Source organism: Arctopsyche grandis, chromosome 3, assembly GCF_051622035.1.
Source record: "Arctopsyche grandis isolate Sample6627 chromosome 3, ASM5162203v2, whole genome shotgun sequence".
NCBI lineage: Eukaryota > Metazoa > Arthropoda > Insecta > Trichoptera > Hydropsychidae > Arctopsyche > Arctopsyche grandis.
Genome location: NC_135357.1, coordinates 13,561,581 through 13,582,661, shown reverse-complemented (window position 1 = coordinate 13,582,661; position 21,081 = coordinate 13,561,581). Strand labels below are relative to the sequence as shown.

General features: G+C 36.0%; 1 protein-coding gene and 1 long non-coding RNA gene across 4 annotated transcripts; both read right to left on the bottom strand.

Moving 5' to 3' along the window:
- Positions 1 to 156: 156 nt before the first annotated feature.
- On the bottom strand, positions 157 to 2,385 carry LOC143923103 (uncharacterized). Its single transcript, XR_013261698.1, has 3 exons — positions 2,172 to 2,385; positions 1,595 to 1,818; positions 157 to 1,293 (listed from the first exon to the last, which is right to left on the bottom strand). It is a non-coding gene; the product is annotated as an uncharacterized LOC143923103 (long non-coding RNA).
- A 7,513-nt stretch (positions 2,386 to 9,898) lies between these two features.
- On the bottom strand, positions 9,899 to 20,744 carry tho2 (THO complex subunit 2-like protein). 3 transcript variants are annotated; one of them, XM_077446611.1, is made up of 27 exons: positions 20,534 to 20,744; positions 18,616 to 18,975; positions 18,406 to 18,539; positions 18,051 to 18,298; positions 17,830 to 17,973; positions 17,571 to 17,755; positions 17,333 to 17,498; positions 17,089 to 17,258; positions 16,779 to 17,002; positions 16,466 to 16,700; positions 16,268 to 16,385; positions 15,897 to 16,184; positions 15,603 to 15,821; positions 15,299 to 15,514; positions 14,975 to 15,223; positions 14,668 to 14,888; positions 14,408 to 14,576; positions 14,151 to 14,334; positions 13,666 to 13,762; positions 13,458 to 13,590; positions 13,260 to 13,380; positions 13,142 to 13,182; positions 11,011 to 11,181; positions 10,876 to 10,933; positions 10,413 to 10,468; positions 10,284 to 10,339; positions 9,899 to 10,056 (listed from the first exon to the last, which is right to left on the bottom strand). In XM_077446611.1, the coding sequence occupies exons 1-27, from the start codon at positions 20,557 to 20,559 to the stop codon at positions 10,023 to 10,025; spliced, it is 4,323 nt and encodes a 1,440-aa protein (XP_077302737.1). In that variant the 5' UTR covers positions 20,560 to 20,744; the 3' UTR covers positions 9,899 to 10,022. The 3 variants fall into 3 exon arrangements, 2 of the variants coding, with proteins under 2 accessions (XP_077302737.1, XP_077302738.1); XM_077446612.1 differs by having other exon boundaries at positions 11,011 to 11,166; XR_013261697.1 differs by having other exon boundaries at positions 9,900 to 10,056; positions 11,011 to 11,166; positions 11,559 to 13,182.
- Positions 20,745 to 21,081: the final 337 nt, after the last annotated feature.

The following is a 21,081-nucleotide window of genomic DNA, read 5'->3' as shown; positions in this document are numbered from 1 at the left end:
TTCACACATGGAATCCTTCCACAAACAATAGCTCAATTTTATATTAACAGAATTCAACCATTTTTACAAGGTTTTATGTTTCTGAAAGAAACAAAGGATTTTTTATAATTTTTTTTAAATTTGTTAATGTTGAAAAATAAATAAAATAAGTTTTTTTGGTAAGTATTTTATATATTAAGCAATTTACATACAGTAGTTAAGTTTCAAAATACATATGTACTAATAATCTAACTATCCCAGATGTTTTTTTTGAAAAGCAATTACATATACATATATATTTGCATAAACTTAAAATTTTAATTTTGAAATCCAATTTCTTAAAATCTAACAATTCGTAAATTTGGCATAATTTTTTTTATAAAAATATTTTTTTAATCAAAACAAAAACAACTCAAAATTTTTAAGTCCTAAACTCAAATATTGACATTATCATCGAATCCATAATACATATGTACATATATATAAGGCCCCAAGAGTATCGAACTGGTATAGGTAACAGAAATTAATTAATTAATCAACGAAGGTGTTTTACAGAGGTTGAGTTTTAAATTAAAATCAAAAAATGGAAAGAAATTGATTTGAATTTGGTAATTTTCACCAACATTTTCATCAATTTCGGAAAGAAATTGATGCACGAATTAGAAATTACGAATTACGAAATGCTACATTTTGTGCAGCACCGACGCCACCAGTGCCTCCGACGTCCTGGGGGCTTTGACCGCAGCGTCCTCGACCCCAATGCCCAGAGCGCCTCTGGCGCTCCGGGGGCTTCACATCCACGCCCGGCACAAATGCGAGTGACTCTCGATAGCCCACTTCCCCTCTCCCACTTCCCCACTACCACGCTTCCCGGCGCTTCGAATACTCGGCTGTGATTGGCTCTCCATACTGTCCCCACGTTCTTCCATTTATATACATCCTTAGAGTATTACACTTTTATCTAAAATGAATTATTATTAACAGCTGAAAGATAACGTTTTAGTTTTTATATAATATATTTTTAAAACTCGTTTCATCACTAAGATCTAATAGTTGATCTTTATTTAGTGAAATTGAATTTCCAATGGGATTATTAAATTTGTTTTTTTTTTTATTAATGTCTGATTTTTGCTTATTTAATGTGAATTTACGAAAATTGGAACATTGTTTTGTAACTGGGTTCATAACATTATTAACACAAGAGAAATTTTTATCAGGGTAGTAAAGGATATTATCACATTTTGAACAATATCATTAATTTCTTCAATAGGACGAAAATTCACCACCAATTGTCTCGTATAAACTACATGGAATCTGTAATAGAATTTTTTTTATAATAATATGGCACACATTGCAAATTGGTATGTACATATTTGTAACAAGATAGGACAAGATTTTTACGAGAAATTAGTAATGCTTAAAAATATTGTGGACAATATTGAAAGCTCAATTATATAAAGTGATTTGAAAGTATTAAATGCATTGAAAAGCGAAAACGTATACATATTTACATATTTAAATGGCCAATTAATTACTATACGTTACTCTATGTATTTATAAAAAAATACTCATAAATAATGTATATTTATTTTGTAAGCAAAAAAAAGATACATACGGGAATTGTTGATCCCTATCATCATCGATATCGTCATCGCTATCGTTATCGCCATCCATATAGAAATCATTTTCATCACGTTTGACGACATCCACCACAGCGAACGCATCTTCTACATTTTCATTACTGACAATTTCATCCAGGTCTTTAATTTCATCAGAATGATCGTAAAAAAACTGAGAATTATCTGGTTCATTCATTGGGCTTCAGTAACTTGAAACAATCTGTAATGATAATTTTTTCAATAATAATATGGCATACAAGAACGTACAAGTGAGTATCGAGAGCGGAAGTTTGTCGCTGAATTGTCATGTTGTTACGTCCAGCGTATTATGGGAATCATTATGATGATCACATCGATACAGGATCGTTCACTTTTTGTTCAAGAGTTTGAGTGATTCTCTACAACCCCATCAAAAACAAATATATCGCTGGCGAAACCAATTGAACTATGGAGTAAAGGTCTGAAACTATGAGTAAAGGTCTGACCGCACTATGCGTCTGGAACACGAACGGCAGCGTGCGGCCAAATATTGTTTGTATAAGACATAACGCACTGCAGGACAGTCAACGTCACCTTGCGTCAAATTTGACTTTCCGACCAACTTTGACGTATGCTATGTGACGCAGGTCATCCAGTGCGGGTTGCCTTGCGACAATTATTAACAAGACTGTGTGGCTCAGCTGTAGGAGTCACCAGTTATGGGGCTGATGAAATGAAATGACGGAATGTTGTATACACGACTACTTATTTTGACATACGGCCGCAAGTATTGAAGTCTCGGTGCATCTTGATTTACGACCAGAACCTCGAGAGCTGTCACAATACTGCCAAAATTTAAGTACATGATATTTATCGTATCAGTATTTTAAATAAAGTTCCGTGTACCTAGTGAATACTATTAAAAATACAGTTCAATTATACATTCAACAATAAAAATTCTAAACCTCATTGTCACCATGAGTTTCTCTTCCACACCTATCGCTCGTCGAAACATCGTGTCTTGTTTTTCTATATGGCTTTTCATGATATTTAATAGCTCGCTGAATTTACATCCCGACATTCTGAAATAGGTGTGAAATCTGGTCGGAGCTTCCTTAAGAGGGTTGTGCCTTGTCCATACAAACGTATTAGACTTCTCTCTTCCTCAATTATGGCACTAGAGAAATTATTTTTTAATATGCTATGGATATCCACCATTGGGATGAATCTATCGTTTTATTTTTTTGATTAGTTATTTTTTATAGGAGCTAGGAGCCGCCAAACATCTATAAAATCGCCTCTTTTTTACACCCACGAAAAGAGTCCAGCGTGCTTATTTAACGGTCGGTTTTTAAAAAAATACGCTCATAGTTGCACAGAAAATATATTTCTCATACCGATGATGAAATTTTTTTAAAAATTGGTCCAGTTTTGGAGGAGAAAATAGGAGAATACGAAACCTCGATTTTGTGGATTTAAAATACGTATTATCTGGTCGAAGCGATACTGTCGCATTCACTCAATATATATATATCGAAGAAAGGAACGGCAACAAAATTAAGGTTTCGTGTGTACAGCCCTCTTAAGCCGTGGCAAAAGTTTATGGTACTCTCCTTCTTCATATCGTGACTTACTTAGAGATATCATGCACCCATAATCTTTTGGGTTTTCTGGGCTGTTCTTCTTCTTCGCATATCAGCGATACTATGATTGCGTCTGTTGCGTCCATCTCGCTCCGGGGTACCGAACGAATGATTGACATAATTTACTGCAGAGTGACGCATCGCTGTCGTTCAAGTGCGGTTTACCTAATATTGCCGCACGCTGCCGTTTGTGACGCAGACGCATAGTGCGTTCAGACCTTAAGGTCGATCAATCGGCGGAGTGAAGAAAAATGCAAATGGGTACTTTAGTACGCGGAACAGGTGTGTTGACCGTGTCCCGGTCTAAGAAAACACCGTTTGTGTTTGTAAGAGGATCGTTTATTTTTGTTCAATCGTTACAATGGTTATTGTATGTACGAAGAGGTTGAGCTTTGGAGAAGTGATCTGGTTGAACTCCAGAGGTTCACTCTGGTGTTGGGAGCTGGTGCGTCACTTTATATACGTTCTGGCATGTAGCGTATCGTGTGCAGACGCTTTGTCTTCGTTTCCAGGACACGTGTCTTAGAGACACGCATTGACCTGTTTTCGAGGCACGTGTGTTTTGTGGGGTTAGCGCCAGGACGTCGTTCGTTTGAGAATGGGGTCATATACCACGCGTTAACGACTTTTCAGGCATGTGTTGCGGTCGCCTGATGACATCACTGTTGGGTTTCGTTCGTTTTACGATCGAGCGATGAACTCTTTCTTCTGGAATGGTCGAAGGGGTCGTTGCCCTTGAGTTATGTATGTTTGTACAGGATCGATGATGGGATTATTGGTTTTGATGTAATAGCACAAGTCATGCTATATTCCTACAGCACTCTTGAAAAATGTTGCCTATTGCGCATTTTAATTATGTAATAAAAAAAATTCTATTAAAAGAAAATTTCATGGGGAATAAAAAAATAGCATGGGGAAATTTCTTCAACGGTATGATATTAATTGATAAAAATTAGTGCCACATATTTTATCCGTCAAACACTATTTCTATATATGCAGATTCATTTTTGAATGAGCTAACGTTGCATAGAGTGGTATTTGGCCTCAAAAGCTAGTCAAAAATCAAAACTTTAAACTTTCATAAATTATGTTTATGTTGGGGTCCCAAAGCAGGTAGATAACTATTACGTTACACTGCGGAGTCCTTATCTGGGCTAAGCTCACTAGCCAAATTTAGTCGCAGTCGAATCCTGTCATTTGTGTGATACGCTTGTTTTTGTTCGCGGTATTTTGTTGTTAAACAACCTATCCTTGTGATTATTTTTACGTTAAAAGTGTTTATGGTGGAAAAACTTACAGACATTGAAGAACAAGATATGTACAATAGATTTAACTAAGTTACATTACTTTTAAAATTTTATTTCACATGTTTCGACCTGTCAACAAACCCTACTATGTTCACTTAGGTTTTCTTTACTTTTTTGAACAAATTGATCTTTTCAAACGTATTGTACTTATTCTAGCCGAATCAAATGTGTGTGATATGAAACTTTAGGATGTCTACTTTTATTCTAGTAAAACAAAGTTTGCCCGAATTTCCACATTAAAGAAATAATCAATAATAATTAAGCGTCTTTTGGAATTCCATTTTTTTACTTATTTTCATTCTTTATTTATTATATATTCCAGTCTCTGAGGATTCTGTCATGTCTATGACCCGAAATCATCTACATAATATAATAAGAGGAAGCACTCAAAGGATTTTTATTCAAAAATTCAAAGATTTAGAAGAAAAAAACTAGTAATTGTTACAAAGTGTCCTCCTGCGAAACTTGAGGAATTTCGAAAAATTATCAACAAATTTCAGATTATTTACAATCGTCAATAGCTCGCATGTAATAGTACAGAAAGCTATTTTCTGGTAAAAAAATATTTTTGGCCAGGTTTGAGGCCAAATACCACTCTGCGTCGTAGAACTAGTCATTAGCAGGGCGTGGCACGGTCGGCCATATTGAATGTGGGATGTGCGCGTTTTAGATTTCCTATCTCTCCTTTCAACTCGATTCACAGTGAAAAACATGCGCAATCAACAATAGAGACCACTTTGAATTACACAAACGATAATGTCTGTGTAAGTATGACGTCTACGAGGTATTCATACTTACGTCTATGACGTAAGTATGAATACCTTACATACTTACGTCATAAACGTAAGTATGAATACCTTACATACTTACTTATACATACTTACGTCATAGACGTAAGTATGAATACCTATAGGGCGGGTTAAAGGTTTCGACCGGTGGAAACTCGGTTGAGTTATGAAGAGGATCTTTATTACTCGATTGATACAGGCAGTGGCGGACTGGGACTGAAATCAGTGCATGCCAGGAGTCAAAGGGGGCCCCTCCAGGGTTAAAAAAATTTGTCGGCCCCCCCCCCATATAACAAAATTTTCTTCTTTCCACCACGTCAGGGACGTTATTTCAGCTTTTTGCTTGGGGGGGGCAGGCAAAGATTGGTCAAATTGAATTTTTTTTCAAAAAATCTTTTTTATATCGGAATAAAAATGGAAAATATTCTTTGCATACACCTTATTGAGTTATAAAATATGAAAAAATATATATTTTTGAAAAAGTAATTATATAAAAATATTATGTAAAGAGAAAAAAGCGCCGCAGGCGAAAATTTTTTTCCACAAATCTTCACATGGTCAACATTAATCGACCATCAAACTGAGTCATCAAAAAACTAACAATTAACTTAATTTCTACCAACTGTCTTTTCACTTTATCTATGTACATGTACGTAATAACAATAGATAAAGTTTTGTTTTGTTTCTCTTCAAAGCACATAGCAGCGATTATTTTATTAATTACCCAAAAGTAACATACATAAGAAATAAACGTAGCATTCATAGATCCGTAGTATCTCATTAATCATTAAATTCATAATATTTTCTAAATTCACACTATTCCTTAGTTTAGAGGGGCGAGTGCCCCCTATGGCCCCCCCAAATTACGTCCTTGAAAAAAATGCATAATATTTTCAATGAATGTTAATCGAAAATCGGGATTTTGGGGAGGGGGCCCCTATCCTATATTTCTATTTACATGGATGTGTCTAAATTAGGAATAGATTTTATATTCGGAAACTGTTTAAAATTGTGTATTTAAATCTTACTATATCATCGAAGTATAATCAAATGTTATTTTGAAAGTATGAAGTAAATTTAAATCGCTGGTTGATGATGAATCGTCCTATCACAATTGTTTTAAGCAATTATGTTTATATTTTTCACGAAAATTTGTTTATTCCCATTTTTATTTCAGTAGTTAGTTGTTACATAGGTATTGGTATTATGGAGGATGAACGAATGAGACGACTGGCATGTTAATGCACGTGTTTATTATATGACAGCTGAAGACAGAGTGGGTAGCAGCTCTCCGAACCCAGCCGGGTTGGTCCCCACTCGCAGGAAGGCAACCAAACTCGACCATGTCGTATAAGCGAGCCGCCACATCACTCCCCCCCCAGCATCAGCGATACCAAAATTACAAAGAAACAAATTTTACAAAAGAAAAAAATTATTGTTACACAAAGAGAAAAAATTATTACGTGGGGAGAAAAAAAATTGTTGACGTGGGTCATCCGCTGTGTACATAGGTGTACCGCCCTGAATGGTCGGTAGATTCGAGGGCGGTGACGTCGCGAGCAGGACGGTGGGTGGTCCGATGGTCGCGCGATGCGATGCTGCGGCGGCGCCGCTCTTCCGAGGCTGATGTCGGTTGGTGGGGCGGCGGGGGCGGCAGGGGTGGCAGGGGCATCGATGTGGTCGATGATACTCCGAGCTGGACTGTGAGTCGTTGTGGCTCGTGGAGGTGTTGTAGCGCTACCGCCCGTCTCGGCGTGACGACGCTCGTGGGGACGGACGGGGCCTTGATGATGATGATGATGATGATGGTGCTGAGGTGGTGTATGTCTTGTGGTGCTGGATGACCGTTCTATGTGTAGTGGATCGCGCATGACTCCACATCCAGCTGTCAAGATCGTCGTCTCATTCGCTCCCCCATTTTTTAAAAACACCTGTCGTCGACGTTGTGGCTGGACTCCAGTCGATAGGTAGATAGGTAGGTAGCCGTGTCTGCTCGTTTATTGTCACCCGCGGGCCGCGACGCGTGTTGATGGCGATGGGGGCGCGGCGGGTAGCTTCCCCGCCTGGCTCGGCGAGGCAGGGATGAGCGGCATGTTGAAATTGATCGAGGCTGCGTGGCTCGATGTCGGGGGTCACCAGTATAGGGGATGAACGAATGAGACGACTGGCATGTTAATGCACGTGTTTATTATATGACAGCTGAAGACAGAGTGGGTAGCAGCTCTCCGAACCCAGCCGGGTTGGTCCCCACTCGCAGGAAGGCAACCAAACTCGACCATGTCGTATAAGCGAGCCGCCACAGTATATACATAATATTGACGTTGGAAATGGGCCCGGCAAAAGGGCCCACGCAAATGTTGAAACTTACATTTCGAGCCTAATAAAAAAAGTTAACCGATCCTTGGGCTGTTAAAGCAGGTATTAGTTTTTTGTGTATATCGTAAGAAATTTGTTTTGTTGAAATACCCAAACTTTAGGTCCCAAAGTTGCAATATCCTATAAATAGTTAAAAAGTTATTTAATTTTACTGAGGGCCCATATTTTCTAACAGATAGTGGGGCCCACATGCCATCGGGCATGTTCGCTTGTATGGCCAGTCCGCCACTGGATACAGGTGTATTTGTATGAAAAGCGAAGTAGGTAGGAGATTCGCTGGAATGAGCCGTGTCGAGATCTTGAAGATCACTGGCATCTGGGGACGATGCGCTGGTTTATATAGGTGTTGCTTGTGCAACTTGTAGCTGGGCTGGTGAGATCACGTTCTGGAAGATTTCAAAGGGGTCGAGGTCTTCCTTTGTGTCCCATGTTTGATGCGTAGTGATTGCGTATCTGGAGCGAGTTTATGGTGTCTTTGTCCTAGTTCGAAAGGAGGTATTTCAGCCAAAGTTGACTTTCATGTAAGAACAGGACGCGATGATGTTATTTGTACAGATTGAGTTCGATGAGGGAAATAGGTGATATCATCGACCTAGTTTCGTACGGTACAAGTTGTGTTAAATCCCCACAGACGCAAAAGAAGTTCATACGCGGCAGCATGGAAAGAAAGGCAGCATGCAATGTCGAACACAATGGAATGGAAAGAAACGGCATTGAGTCGATGTCTTGTCGATATGTAGTTGCAAATGGTGGCCACGTCGCCCAAACAATATGGCGGAGGGCTCGCCGGCTCGATTCAAGTCAGGCATGGCCCCACGCCAATACAACGTGTTTTGACTAGTCCCACTGGACTTCTATTATGTATATGTATGTTGTACTTCATAAAAAGTGGTCTAAATTTTTAATTTATTACGATTCCGTGTACTGGGAGAGAAAACTTTATCGCCAGGAAAGACGGCCGCGTCGGATTCGATTTTCACAAGTGTTTAATATAATGTGTACTGTACAATATGAGTGTCGTGAGGCCAACTTACGGCTTTCGTGATACGAAGAGATCCCGAGAATTTGTCAGAAGCACGAGCACAAGTCCTAGCAAAGTAACGGTCGCAATCACTCGATGAATGATGGATCCTGTCTACCAACATAAGCGTATAAACGCGCCCCCATGTTGTATGGCCCAGAACCTTAAAAACCTGTCCATCTTCTTCTTCCTCCAAGTTTTCATTAAAAAATATCAACATACATTTTAAATCGACTCTGTGTTATTTGGATTTCGAAATTGTAAATATTTTTTTTATTCAAGTGAAGGTCTGTTCATACCTATCCAGCACGACCCGTATCCTGCAGGTGTCATGCAAGTGCGGATAATATTCTTTGGAACATTATATGGACGTATTCATACTTCATTCGCGCATGCGCATCCATATAGAATATAATGTAATAAAGAATACTGTCCGTACTTGCAGGATTCGGGTCGTGCTGGATAGGTATGAACATACCTTGAAGCTTTCGCATTCTCGATTGTTCTGTTTATTAATTCATCACTTAGCGCTGTTTGGATCTGAAATTCCTTTTGTCAATTAGAAATCTGCAGATGAATAGGACTGGTGAGAATGGCGACGACAATCTGATAAAGATATGGAAAAATCGTCCTATAATGAGAAGAACGAAAATCCGTCTGGTGATCCTCATTGCATTTAATGAGTTTAGACATGGAAGCTAAAAAATATAGAGAAAATTACATATTTGGTGGTGCTGAAGGCAGATGTTGTGCATTCCATGGACCGCAATATACGAACATCTCCATCCTCAGAGACTTTCACTTTCAAGCTCTCCACAACATGTAGAAAAAGCATTCTTTCGTACTTTGGCCATTATGCCAGGGAGAATGTAGATAATCTCGAGAAGATAGTAGTCACCGGAACACTAGACGAAAGGCGAGCGAGAGGAGAGTCTCCCACAAGATGGTTAGATTAAATCAAAGAATTAAAGGGATCGTCCCTAAACGCTGCTTTCGACTTGGTACATGATCAGAAGGAGTTGATGTGAAACATCTACCAGATCCTTGATGAAATAAATGATCACGACGATCAGCACTGAGCAAGTGAGAAAGAAGAAGAATCTTCTGTTAAAATGCAATTGAATTGCTGAAGATTTCTACCAATTTTACATAACTTTAATAAAATATTAATAAAAAGCGGCAATTTTACATTGAATTACTTTATTAAGGTTTTATTAATGTTTGGAGAACTTATTGACAATAAATATAAAAAAATAAAAGGAAACAAATTTGAAATAGTTGATCCTTCAAGAATTTATTATCATCGACGATCACCTTCGTAATTTGTTTTCGTTTGACCTCCTGGTGTTTTTAAATTAAGGATAAATATATTTTTCAATATACATACTTAAAATATTATCGATATAAATTTTTAAGAATCAGTGCAACACTAAGGGAAAGACCATAGTAATTGGCCAATCTATAACCACATAGTACTGTAACTGCTCAAGTGACATACTAATAAACAGGATAATAACTGTGGTCTCTCCCCAATAGACTACGTAGATTTTAATTTTATATTAAAAGGATATTGTTTATCTCTAGAATCTTGCCTTTCATGGGATCTGTCCCTGTACGGAGACTTCTCCTGCAAATAAGAAAAATCAATCAGATACACAGAAAAGAGAACACTAAAATTATATTATAAAAATATAATTAACCCGCTTATGATGATGCTTTTCGGCATGATGATCATCTTGGTCCCCATTTTGATGACCTGCAAATAATAAATTGAATGAACCATGATTTTTAAAAATCTTTTTTCAAATTTAAATTCAATTTCAATCACAAGACAAATTTGGTAGTTACATTTCAGATTTTATATGAATATAATATATAATGGATAGGTTGTAAATTCGGATATTTGGACTAATGGAAAAATTCAAGTATTTGATCCTCAAATAACGTGTCATATATGTTTCGTCATTCAAGATTAATAAAACGGTCAAATGGGATACTAATACGTATTTAATATTACCGTCTGTCCCTGAAAATAAGACCCGGTCTTATATTCATTTTACACTCGAAAACTACACTACACTTATTTTCAGGGAAAGACGGTAGATATATGGAACAATTACACTACTTTATTCATATAAACTTCAAATATTCTAAACTTTTTACCTTTCTGATCGTCTCTACGTCGTTTTTGTTCTAAAATAACGGTTTCATCAGTTCGATCCTAGAAGAGATTGTTGTTTAAGTAAAAATGTAAATGGAAATACTTTTTCAGTAAAGAAAAAAATTTGATGAACTCACTCTTTTTCGACCTAATTTTCTTTCTTTTCGGGCTTCTCTGTCTTCTGGTCCTCTCAGTTTACTGCTGCTAGAACTTCGTACAGTTACTGCAGACTTACTGCCACCACGGGTTCTCTTTTCATTAGGTGAAGAATCTCTTTCTCGATCTTTATTACCCTGTGCACACACTTGCTATAATAAATATTATTTTTTATTATGTACGAATATGGCATGTATAAATGCACAATGAAGGACTAATTCACAATTCGATATTAATTGATTTTCAACAAAATGTTACAGAGTAGTTTTAATTTACAAAAAAATACTTGTTCTATGGTTAAAAACAGAATGTTAGACATATTAATATTTTAAATGTACTAGATACATAATAATTAAATATATTACTATTGATATTCGCTCAGTTCATACCATTTTATATGAGAAAAAGATAATTTAAGTCTTCCGCCGGACAATGATATGTCATTTGTATCGACAAGATCATTTGTTAAAATAGTTAGATTTTACATTTGGTTTACCAAAATATTCACTAAAAATTTTAATATACTCACATGACGAATGATCAAATCGGCAATATGGAAGAAGATTGGGCTGAATAAATAGCATTACTTGACAAGTTCACTAGGATAGAAGCTAAAAGATCACTTTTAATTTTAATTTGTCTATCAAAGGTTATTTTATTTTAACATAATCTTCTCAGTTTATCTTCCAGTATATTCGGATAATCTTCTTTGAAATTTTCGATTTTAATTTAGTTCTTCTTATAGTTTTATAATTATCTTGATGTATTTATTATTCCAGGTTTGTCTCCAACTCCAAACTCCAAACTCCAACTCCAACTCCAAACTCCAAGGAAAATATTTATTCTTCTGTCTTCTGAGTGAAATATTCTTCATGCGGACTGTAGTAGTATAATTAATTCCCATCAATACTATGTAGATTTGATTTGTACAACATACAAAATGAAAAGCGTCACCATTCATTGTTATTGTACATTAGCCTCCAAGTCCTTCCATCCCGAATTGATTGCACATGTATGGCTTTATGGTATGTGAAGATTATCAACCAGATTCTTCTTAATGTGGAGTCAGAATTTTATCCAAGAAATGCTAGATGTGAATTGTATTAGTTTTGAAATTGGGACTATTCGCAAAATTTGTTTTGTAGTATGTATGGTTTGCTATAGTACAACGTTGATCGATCAATTCATTCGAAGGTGAATGTTGAATTTTCCTCACTGCTGCTGTAGCAATTTAAATCCTTTAAGCTCGTTTAGACTTGCGCATGGGTTTCATTATGTTGGTTCATTTTGCAGGCTGTTTGATTCCTCATTATTTGGGTTCCGCTTTGAAATCCTATACAGATTTTTTCCAATCCAACAGGTGTCGCACTGTATTAATTCGGGGTCTGATTTTTCCAGTAATTTCACAAGCCAACTTTGGATTCGTAAATTCCAATAAAAGTGTAAAAAATATTCGAAAGATTGTGGTATCCATTTTCAATTTTCTATGAATTTTGAAATTTGATAAGTTACAAAAAGTATTGGTAGCTTTAGCTAATTTCTTACAATGCAATAGTTTTCTTCAATGTAGTCCATATAATTGTTCTTCCATCTGATATCTGTACATATTACAATAAGAGATAATTTCTTGAGATACTCATAGACTTCAAGTGGATGTTGATTTATTTCATTATATTAATTCCATACTGAGTGATTTATAATTTCAGTTCAATGCTATGAAGGTTCTTCTTTGTACACATTTCTTTACATAGCTAGGTGTGAAGTAGTAATACTAATACCAATTTCGGTGGTGAAGTCACATTAGAACGATATTTTCCATAGACATTGTGTATAGGTTATTGGGGTCTTGAAAAACTCGGACTTGAAAATATTCTTGATTAGAAGTTATTTAATTATATATTTTAATATGGCTGTTTAACGTAAGGACTTTTAACTGTTCATTTTCGTTTCGGTGCACTATAGTTTATGATTTTTATACAATCAATGTCTTAAATTTATCACTTCGTTGGCACAACACTTTTTTTTCAGAGGATATTCATTATATAGTCACATCATCAGCCCAATCTCCAAACCACAAGCCGGCTGCATACGTCACTTACAGCTGATACTAACCTTTATTGTAGAATTTTCTTCAATTTTTCTTCTTTTCATGTCTGCAACACAAATATGTGAAATTAAATATAATTATATGTAACAAAATATAATTCAATTATTCTAGAAATTAATTTACCACGCTCAGAGGTTTCTTGTTGAATGCGAGATATATTATTAGAGGCATTCGTAAGTAAAGAAATCTCATCTGAATTGTTACTAACTCCTGTAGCGGGGCTTATTTCTGAAAATCTTTCTTCCTAAGAATTGTAATAATTCACGTTATTTTTGTTGATTAAAAATAATGCACGAATAAAAGAATGATAATGGAACAAACCCTATAATTTCTTTCATTGGAAATACGATCTTTACGTCGAAGATCATCTTCACGAGTAACAGTTTTAGCGGTATTTCTTCCTTCCCAATCTTTAGATCCTTCAGAACGTCTTTCAATGTTACCCCCTTTAAATCTAAATTAAAACAAAATGAAAATTTACTAATAAATAAATAATTATATTTAATAGATAATTCATAATTTAACTGACTGCTGATTGGAATCCCTTTTAGAATCCTTCTCCGTTGATGTATCAGATATTTTTGAAGGCTTGCGATCCTTTCCTGTTTCCCTCCTTGTGTCTTTATCTGTGTAAAAATTAAATTTTCAAACTAAATATAGCTATATAATAATTAAACAATATTACCAAGTTTAATATAGAGCGCAAAGGTGTCCAAATTCCATAATACCGAGGGGAGGTGGACTGAATATAAAAATAATTTTTAATAATTCACTCCAGATAACTGACTCAATTGTAAGTGCCTTTTGCTTTAACATTTTTTTACTAGTGATTTTTCTATTAGCATTTTAATGGGTGTTTTTAAAATGGTATTTGAACGTGGTTTATGGAATATTTATAATTTTTGTAAATTGTATTGCCGAAAAAAAAAAAAGGATGTTAATTTTAAAAGATACCAATGCGCTTTGTTAGAATATGAAAACAGGAACATGTATGTACATTAAATAAATTATTACCATTTTGTGAATCACCATTAACTGCTGACGAAGAATTATTCAAGGTATCAGGGACTTCTCCGCTACCCATTTTATGAAAATCTTCATCACGCAGCATGCTTGAAGCACGTGCTTTCAATTGGCCACTGTAACTCGTTGCCAAAATAAACAAGTCCTGTCGATGATTTTTCTCCTCATCTCTAACCTAAGAGATAATTAATATTTATAACACATTATTCAAAACATAAATAAAACAAGTAAAAACCTTAAGAAGTTACCTTCTCAATTTTATGTGCTATAACTTGACTCAGTTTAGTCAGTATAGGAAATTGAGGTAAAATGCGTATAAGTACGATTAAAGAATTGCGGATTTGGACATAGTCACGAGAATCCAAACAAACCAACATGGCTTTAGTAATTTTAAAGTGCCATTTATGGCAAACGTGTCTGAAATTAAATATAGATGATTATGCACAAACCATATAAATAATCTTATACATTAAGATAAAAATTCGCATATGAATAAATTAATTTATACCTGAAGTGAACATATCCAACGTGATCATTGGCATCTGAAAACTTGTTTGATACACGAAATTTGGTAACAAATCCAGGATAATGTGCACATTCGCGTTGGAATACTGATTCATCGGATCGCCAGTGCATTGCAGTAGCCAAAACAGCTTCCAAAAATCTTCCATAGCGAGCCGCTTCACCTTCTGTTAAGCATGTTACAGTATAGGTGATGTCGCAGAACAACTGAAATTAAACACATATTTAATTTAATAGTGTAAAACACACATTAAATTAAAATATGTAAACACTTAAAATAGAAATATTCTTACTCGGTCATAGCACAGAAGTGTAGGAAAGTTAGCAGTCTTAAAAGAATGCAGTGTGTGTAGGAAATGAGCACAATATATAGCATCCATTGCCGTAAATAAACACCGGGGGAACAGGCAAAGTTGCATAAATTGAGTGATGGTTTCATTCTTTGCATATTTAGAAGAACGGGAAAGAAACCACGTGTCTTTTTCTTGCTGCAAACGATACATCACTCGTTCGACATGCTCCTGTTGTTTTCTTTTCTCATCCTAAATAACATATTTACATACATCAATGATTTCATACGTGATTATTTAATGTAAGTCAATTAAAATATAGCCAACCTGTAACTTTTCAATTAAAGTATTATACCGTTCATGTTCTTTTCGACCTTTTGTAACATTTGAACTACTACTGGAATTATTCTCAGATCCAGCAGATGAAGCAAGTGCTTTCAAGCGATCAATTTCACGCTTATAACTTTCTGTCGGCACTTGTAAATCATACATGGTGAGAGACCAAAACGTCACATAAAACTCAGGTGATATGTCATCCCAAACCTAAAAAGTAGTGGAGATTCAACCCTCATATTACATATGAAACTTCAACTTACATATTCTAAAAATATTTCTCAAAATGTGCATGTACTTTTGATGGCAGAGTGCATATAATAGCGGATACAATTGGTGCCATTGCCATAGATGCTGCCTCGGTATAACGTTGTTGTTTCGTGGCAGCAGTTACTCTTTTGCCATCAATGTTTTCGCGTCTAAGCTTTTCATAACGAGCAGTTATACTCCAAGACAAAGCAGGACGAGCCAAAAAGAACGCTACATCTGCACCAATATGATAATCTTCAAGCATTGACTAAAAATTAAAATAAATAAATACATAAATATCTAAATAGCAGTAAAAGCTTTCTTTAATCAATAAATATAGTACCTCAATTGAAGGAAGACGAGAAGAATATTCGTCGTGGGTATGAGTAGTAGCAAGAAATACTCCAAATTGGACAAGTGCATCTTGACATTGATCGATAAGACGACCTACAAGTTTGAGATGAGCACGGGGTGCACCTTCAGCTCCATCTTCACGATAAGCACAACACTGACGCTGTTGAGCGGCCAATAGACAAAGCGCAGCATCTAATCCTTCACCTCCACTCATCAAAGCTTCTTTGAGACGTTGTGATGATTTTTTCGTGTTACGAACTTGGCTGAAATACCCAGCCTAAAAATAATCATAAAATATCAAGATAAAATAATAATTTTGAAGGAAATATACGTATGTGCTAATTATAAATTGCTTTTTACTTCTCCGCGTAATAGTTCTCCACCAGACATTGCATCTAATTGTTCAGCAGTCATTTCCTCTGCGGCTTCAATACCGGCCATCTTTTGAACTATTTCTTTTAAAATTAGAAGGTCCAGACTGAAACAAATAGCAATATATTGTAGACATCTATACACATATAATTATGAATTAATTGATGAAAATTGTTATGCCAAAACCTTTTTTTTGCTTTCAATTGATTTGCAACAAATTGAAGAAGTGCAGTGAGATCTATAGCATATTTTTTACAAGCAGCACCACAAAAAGCTGCTAATCCTTGAAGCCAAGGAGCAGCACTTGCTCCATCAGGCTGTACACGAGCACGCCGACCTCCACCTAATGCTTCTACTAAGCAATATCCCAGCATATCATATGATAAGGATGTTAAATACTTCAGAGACTCGACCACAGGTCCTAAAACAGAATTTTCACCAATATACATATATGAATATATAGTTTTAATAGGTGAAGATTCGCAATTTAAAAGATTACCTATAAGATTATCGTAAATTTGAATCTGCAGAAGAACATAATCAAAGAAAAAAGCAGGAGCGGCGTGACTGAGTTTCCCAATGAGTCTTCCCTGAGGTTTTACATTTTCTTTGCTTACTCTTTTCATGATGGCTTTTATTTGTCGCTGAGCATCTGCTCTACGACGTAACAGTGACGCATGCCTAAGTGGCGCTTCATTTTTCCATCTCGCATATAAACAGTATCTACATAGTTCGACGAATAAGACGTAAATATAAAATGGAAAGATTTGCACTGATATGCGAGTTTTTACAATTGTATACATATGCACCTATATTGATACGGATAAAGTTTAAGCAGGCTGTAGACTTCTTCAGCCATACAACAGTTACAGTCCATGTATGAAAGGGCTGGCAATATTGCAGAATCCAAAATAGACAGAATGTCATGACGTAATGGATCATCTTCTAAAGAACGAGCCGTTTTACAAATCCGTACAATCTGGAAATTAAATCAGGTTACAATATGTTTAATTTACATTTAATATTTTATTGAAAAATTTAAAATATATTCACCTTGTACATAAGAACAGAATCGTTTTGAAGTGCAGGTCCCAGAGTTGCAAGAGCAGGTATGACAATTTGCCGTAAATCTGCCCAGTCTTTAACTGGGGGTACAGCTAGTTTATTTGTCAACTGCTTCATTGGTTTCGATTTTATATTTGGAGCGATGGGGCAGTGCCTGAATAAAATATTTAATTAAATTTTTTTTTATTTTATAAAAAAACAAACTGAAAATGAGACTAATACTGACTGCGTATATAAAGGATGAATAATGGAATGCAACATAGCACACAAAGCTTTAGTCGCTGGTGGATATGCAGAAGCACGGTATTCTGGAAGCCGTGCAGATAAAGCATGGAAAACATTCCAACATCCCACTTCTAATAACGCTGCACCTAAACGCAATTTTTGATTACCCAAATCAGTAACCGGTTCCTAAAAAAATCAATAATAAATAATTTTATATATGTATGTACATACATAAATACATTTCAAAATACAAAACTTACTACAAAATTATCTTTTGGATCAGTTGGTTCCACATCACCAGGCTGCTTGTTAGTGCAAATAATTGTCATACGACGAACATATTCTTGAGCATCTTGCATTTCTTGCTCACTTTCTCTCCATATGATAGAATCATCAGGTTTCAACTGTAAATGGGTAGTAAAAATATTTATAAAAATCTAGTTAATCACAGTTACAAATTTTAATATTAAAAAAATTGTACCCAAGAATAAATATCATCCAATGATATAATATCGTGTTGCAATAATAGAGCTGTTATTACATATAGACCATGGGGAGCACTTTCATCGGAATGTGCTGCAAATTTAAAGCCCAACACTTCGCAGACAATCTGTGGATCACTCATATACGATTTTATCAATGGAATGAACAAATCTTCATTTTCATATCTCGATTCGAAAGATTCAAGAATAATATCCAAGACTCTATTCGGGTCCAAGTTGAAACGACCTGAAAAATCAAACAAAAAAAGTAAATTTTTTCCATTAATCAAGACCTCTAAATTGAAATTCATAATTATTAAAAAGCCATGCATGTAAGATTAATATATCAAATACCTATTAATGATTTAATGATTTCTAAAACGCTCTTGGAATCGACTATTTCACCTACATCTTGATTTAACTCTACTACAAGTTTTGCATAGCCTTCACTTTCTTCACGGAATAAGTTGAATTTCCTTTGTTTATAACTATAAAAATAAAAACAAATAAAACATATTAATTGCTGTGAAACGTAATCGATATCAAATACGTGGAAATACTCACTAAAGTTTCGTTTTGATTTTGATAAATTTTGTATAAAAATTTTTGTTTTTCAGAGTGCCCACATCTTGAAGGGTATCAATTTCCATCCTCTCTTTGAGCAATTTGTCTGAAAGAGCAGTTTCAGCCTCTTTCAGCAGTCGCGTCAGGTCTGCACGTTCCTCGGCATTGTCAGCGGCTGCGTCCAATACACAAGCAACGTCAAGCAGAAGAGCTGGCAGCTCAGGATGTAGACGACACAGTGCGACTACTGTTCCGGCTGGTGCACCTTTGGCTTTGAGTAGTACAGAAGCAGCTTCGCCACTCAATTGCCGCATCTCGCTTTCGGGCACTTCTTCGATACATTTTTCAAGTGCTTGCAACCTACAAAGTACATATGTATAAAAGACACTATAAATGTGCTTACGATTTGTATTCTTTTTTATGTGGAATTTTAAGGAATCAGTTTACATGAGTTTTCCTAAAATTGAGATCTAAGTTTAATCATTATTTCAAACCCAAAAACGATATATTCATCTGATTTATTAAAACACATTTAGGTAAAAGTGAAAACCCTCGACAGGGCGGAGACCGCTAGGTCGGAAGGGAGGCTCGGTCGACCCGCTCCATCCTGTGATTGGCTACTCTTCGCGATGCCAATAGTATTGCCGTGCCCTGAATTAACTCGACTTTTACCTGATGAAATACTCAGACATATACATATATAATTTCGGACGGTTGGGCAGCGTACGGAAATATTCCACATGCTGCGAATGGAATATACATGCATTCGTTTGTGGTTCAATACAAATGCATCTAAATATGAATCAAAACGAGCACGCGAATTCCGGTAAAAGTGGTTCACCAGGATAATGTCGTGGATCCAAATGATAGTGAAATACATACGCAAAATGTGGATGCGTGTGAAAAGAAAGATGAAGCGTCAATTTGGCACAATGTGTGCCCGTTTTGATTCGTATTTAGATGCATTTATATTGAACCACAAACGAATGCGTGTATATTCCATTCGTAACATGTGGAATATTTCCGTACGCTGCCCAACCGTCCGAAATTATATGTGAACCAGGCAGTATATGTCTGAGTATTTCATCAGGTAAAAGTCGAGTTAATTCAGGGCACGGCAATACTATTGGCATCGCGAAGATGGAGTGGGTCGACCGAGCCTCCCTTCCGACCTAGCGGTCTCCGCCCTGTTGAGGGTTTTCACTTTTACCCACATTTACATATATATGAAAATTGAAATGAACACAAATTTTTATACATATGTATTAGAGACTGGTTCATCCATATGGAATCCTACCTCTGTATGAGTTTGTTATATTTCCGAGTGAATATTAATTTTATTTAATACCAAATTTATTTCCAAGTGAATTTATGATGAGCTCTTTAGGTTTTAGCTCGCCTCTCGCCTATCAAATCAGAAAGCTTTCTTTCGGCTTCAGTGGATATTGTATTTTTTAAATATAAAAGGAGTCGAATTAGGTTCAACTGTTACGTCTTCCTTGCGTAATTTAATTTTAATTTAAAATGTCGAATCCATATGCTTGGAGTATGTAAGTGCTTGAAGGGGTTAACCATATTGAATCTCCCTATAGTGCAAAATGAGTGCTCAAGAAAAAAATATCAATCATAATTGAAGTCGACAAAAGGATCGAATCAATATTAGAGTTAAATAATTGTACATTTTTATGAATCGCATAAATTAGATCACTCGAATCGATATGCATTTTGGAAAGATTGAAAATATGGTCGAATCGTATCAATCAACACAGTGTGGAAACAGTGGTGGAGTGGACAAGTTTGGTCTAACCTCAAACATTTGACACGAGTGATATGAGAGGTATGGGAGGGGAGCAGAGGAGAGGAGAGGGGAGGGGAGGGGAGGGGAGGGGAGGCAAACAGAGGGGTGAAAAGTACTGACAGGGCGGAGTCGCGACGGGCGGCCATCCCTCTGCCGGCTGCTTCCGGCTTCTTCTTCGCCTTCTTTTGCCAGCCGCTGTGAATTTCAACAAATCCGTGCAATATGCATTAGCGGCGATACTACGGTACTACGGTACTGGCAAGTGCTGCTACTAATGCTTTTGCAAACGTCTGTATGTGTAAACACTTCGCTCGCAGTCCTAGCCTCCTACGTCGCAGCCATGTCTCAATTTCGTTTCCTTTCCATAGAAATCCTTGCGATCAATATTTATTTTTCAATTTATTCATGTTATCATCACTTTGATCCCGATTTTTACACGGATGAATTGTAAAAAGGCAATTTTGTCGATGACGTTTCAACCGTTCGACTGAAATTTAAGATTTGGAGTGGAAAGTACATTGTATTTGTATAGTACTTTACATTTAATTCAGAGTGATAATTGAAAAAGCTGAAAATTATATTGACGGCTATCCAGGGGTGGATCCAGAAAATTGGCAGGGTGGGAGGCCTTCATAATTTGTAATACACACACATACATTTTTTTTTTA